The sequence below is a fragment of the Eschscholzia californica genome, unplaced genomic scaffold (genome assembly GCF_041429995.1).
Source record: "Eschscholzia californica isolate CP2 unplaced genomic scaffold, dmEscCali1.0.p SCAF_1, whole genome shotgun sequence".
Lineage (NCBI taxonomy): Eukaryota > Viridiplantae > Streptophyta > Magnoliopsida > Ranunculales > Papaveraceae > Eschscholzia > Eschscholzia californica.
The window spans coordinates 23,900,460-23,903,742 of NW_028238198.1; the positions used below are offsets into that span (position 1 = coordinate 23,900,460).

The 3,283-nt window shown below is 32.5% G+C and overlaps 1 protein-coding gene across 1 annotated transcript; it reads left to right on the forward strand.

Annotated features, from left to right (window-relative positions):
• The first annotated feature begins 1,111 nt into the window (after nt 1-1,111).
• LOC147565281 (uncharacterized) lies at nt 1,112-2,185 on the forward strand. Its single transcript, XM_086651395.1, has one exon. The coding sequence runs from the start codon at nt 1,112-1,114 to the stop codon at nt 2,183-2,185; it is 1,074 nt and encodes a 357-aa protein (XP_086507521.1).
• The last annotated feature ends 1,098 nt before the right edge of the window (nt 2,186-3,283 follow it).

A 3,283-nucleotide genomic window follows, 5' to 3' on the forward strand; every position in this document is an offset into this window, starting at 1 on the left:
ACATTTTTCTTTTTTTTAAAATTTGGTCTAAACAAGTTTCTCAAGATCACCTGCTAAGTATTACATACTTTCTACTTTTAACAAGATGAAGTTTGAGTCGATTTTTTTTCCTCTAACCGTTCAAATGCGAAGATTTACAATTTAAAAAGGAAAGAACATGATACATATCTTAACAAAAACCATTAAGTTAAATGATATGGAAAATCCTACCTTTATGCAAAATTAAATATTTTCCAACAAAAGGAAAGAACATGAATGCATATTTTCCAACCCTATCTCTATGGCAGCTTCTAGATGGATGTTAGGGTTGAAAGAAACTATATAAATACCTTGTTATTGTAATATTTTGTCTTCCACTACTATCATGTGTAACATCTACACTAATGAGGTCATATGTAACCTATAACTTAAAGGCACATTCATGTGTATGCATGTAACTCCTTGTGTAAATGTCCATGAATGTCCTTACTTTGTAGAGCCTATAAAAAGGGTTTTAATCCAATGTAATTGACACAACAAAATAGTAGAATATTATACTACAATCTTAAGGTACAAATATGGTGTTCTTAGTCTTTAGTTTTCTCTCATCTCTAATCTCTCTTCTTTACTTAGTTTTCACAACACGTTATCGGCACGAAGCTCTATTTTTTTTTAAGAAGATTAGAGAATCATAGAGAGTATACTTCCAAATAGTTTTAATTCTTATAGTATATATAGGAATAATTTTTTTTTTCCTTCACTTGCATCTTTAGGAAAAGTAATTAAATATGAAGGTAGTAATTTTGTTAGACATAACTATTCATATTAGCATTTGTAGCATATATCTTTTTCATGATAGGATTGAAATAGTCTTCATCTAATATTATAGATAAACTCTAACAAACAATTTTTTTTTCTAATGTTGTTCATATTAGTTTTTTTTTTCCTATGTATGCATGATTAAAATTGCTAGTATCAACCATGTCCATCTATAGTGATTATTAATAGTATTATGAACATATTTATATCTATGCAATGATGAAGATTTTTAGAAAAAAAAAATAGGAAGAAAATAAACAAGTATTTTTCTTAGACATATTTATCTAACTTGTTTGTTTGTATTGTTTAGATCATGTCGGATAATCTTACAAAATTGCAATTTCTTGCTCTTGATATTACGGGAAAAAATTTCTTGACATGGATTCTAGATGCTGAAATTCATCTTGATGCTATGAATCTTGGAAATACCATTATGGCTGCAAATGAAACATCCCCACAAGATCGGGCAAAAGCAATGATTTTCCTTCGTCATCACCTTCATGAAGGTCTGAAAACTGAATACCTAACGGTAAAAGATCCATATGTTTTATGGACGAATCTGAAAGAAAGATATGACCACCAAAAGACTGTCATACTCCCAAAAGCTCGTTACGATTGGATGCACCTGCGTTTACAGGATTTTAAGACAGTAAGTGAATACAATTCAGCATTGTATAAAATTAAATCTCGCCTACAATTATGTGGAGAGAATATAACTGAAGAGGACATGCTAGAGAGAACATATTCAACTTTCCACGCATCGAATATGCTCCTGCAGCAGCAATATCGAGAGCGTAGGTTTACAAAGTACTCTGAATTAATTTCTTGTCTTCTTGTTGCTAAACAAAATAACGAGCTGTTAATGAAAAATCATAATGCTCATCCCACTGGGACTGCACCATTCCCTGAAGTGAATGTTGTTGCATCAATGAACCGTGAACGCAGACATGGTAATGGGCGTGGTCGAGGTCGAGGTCGATATAATAATCGACAACGTAGTGGCCCTATTAGGCATTCAAGTGAACAAAAATTAGCATCAAACCACGAGATGTGGAATAATGCCAAATACAAAAATGACAAAGGAAAAGGTGTACAAACATCTAATCATCGTGAATATAATTGTCACCGATGTGGTATGAAGGGGCATTGGTCACGTGTTTGTCGTACTGCGAAACACTTGGTTAATCTTTACCAAAATTCCATGAAGGGGAAAGGTAAAGAAATAAAAGCCAATTTAGCAGAATTTGAAGTACCGATGAACAAAACTCCCTTAGATATTTCTGACTACTTCATAGATCAAAGTGGTAAAGAATTTGAAGTATCCATGGATCCAACTCATCTGGATGTTTCAGATTTTTTTTGCAGATCCAAGCAGCAAAGAATTTGATGTTTTACTTAACAATGGAAATGTTAACTAGAATCTATACTAAAATTCTAGTTTTAATATGCTTTTAGGAAGAATTTTTTTTTTCTTAGACTATGTTTTGCTTTTGTCATTTGCTTTGGTCATTTGCTTTCTCAACAATTGTGTTTTTGTTATGTTCCTTTTATTATAAAATATTAAAACATTTCTATATTTTTCTTTTAGTTTCTTATTAGCATGGAGTTTACTAAAGATTTCAAAACAAATTGTGGGGATGAATGTCTTATCGACTGTGGAACGACAAATACTATTCTGCGGAACAAGAAATTTTTCTTCGAACTAAAATTAGTCAAGGCTAATGTCATCACAATTTCAGGACCCACAAACCTGATAGAAGGCTCTGGCAAAGCCGTTGTTATACTACCAAATGGTACTAAAATTGATATCCCAAATGCTTTATATTCTACTAAATCTGCACGAAATCTATTAAGCTTTATAGATATTCGTCATAATGGATATCATATTGAGACAACTTGTGACAAAATGAAAGAATACCTTTGTATTACTTCAATAGTCTCAAACAAAAAGCTGATACTAGAAAAGCTTCCAGCTTTTGCTTCGGGTTTATACTATACAAGTATAAGAACTATAGAGTCTAATTATTTGATGAACCAGAAGTTCAATTCAATGACTCTTGCAATTTGGCATGATAGACTTGGTCATCCAGGTTCTATAATGATGCGTCGAATAATAGAAAATTCACATGGACATCCGTTGAAAAACCAGAAGATTTTTCAACCAAACAATTATCCATGTGCATCTTGTTCGCAAGGAAAATTGATTGTTCGACCATCTCAATCAAAAATAAGCATCGAGTCACCTAGTTTTTTACAACGGATTCAGGGAGACATATGTGGACCTATCCATCCACCTTGTGGGCCATTTCGATATTTCATGGTCTTAATAGATGCTTCAACATGATGGTCACATGTCTGTCTATTATCAACTCGCACTGTTGCGTTTGCTAGACTTCTTGCTCAAATAATAAGGTTAAGGGCACAATTCCCTGACTACCAAATAAAGACAATTCGTCTCGATAATGCAGGAGAATTTACATCAAAG

What these genes read in the sequence shown, in the direction of transcription:
- LOC147565281 (XM_086651395.1), top strand. Translation starts at nt 1,112, where the DNA reads ATGTCGGATAATCTTACAAAATTGCAATTTCTTGCTCTTGATATTACG.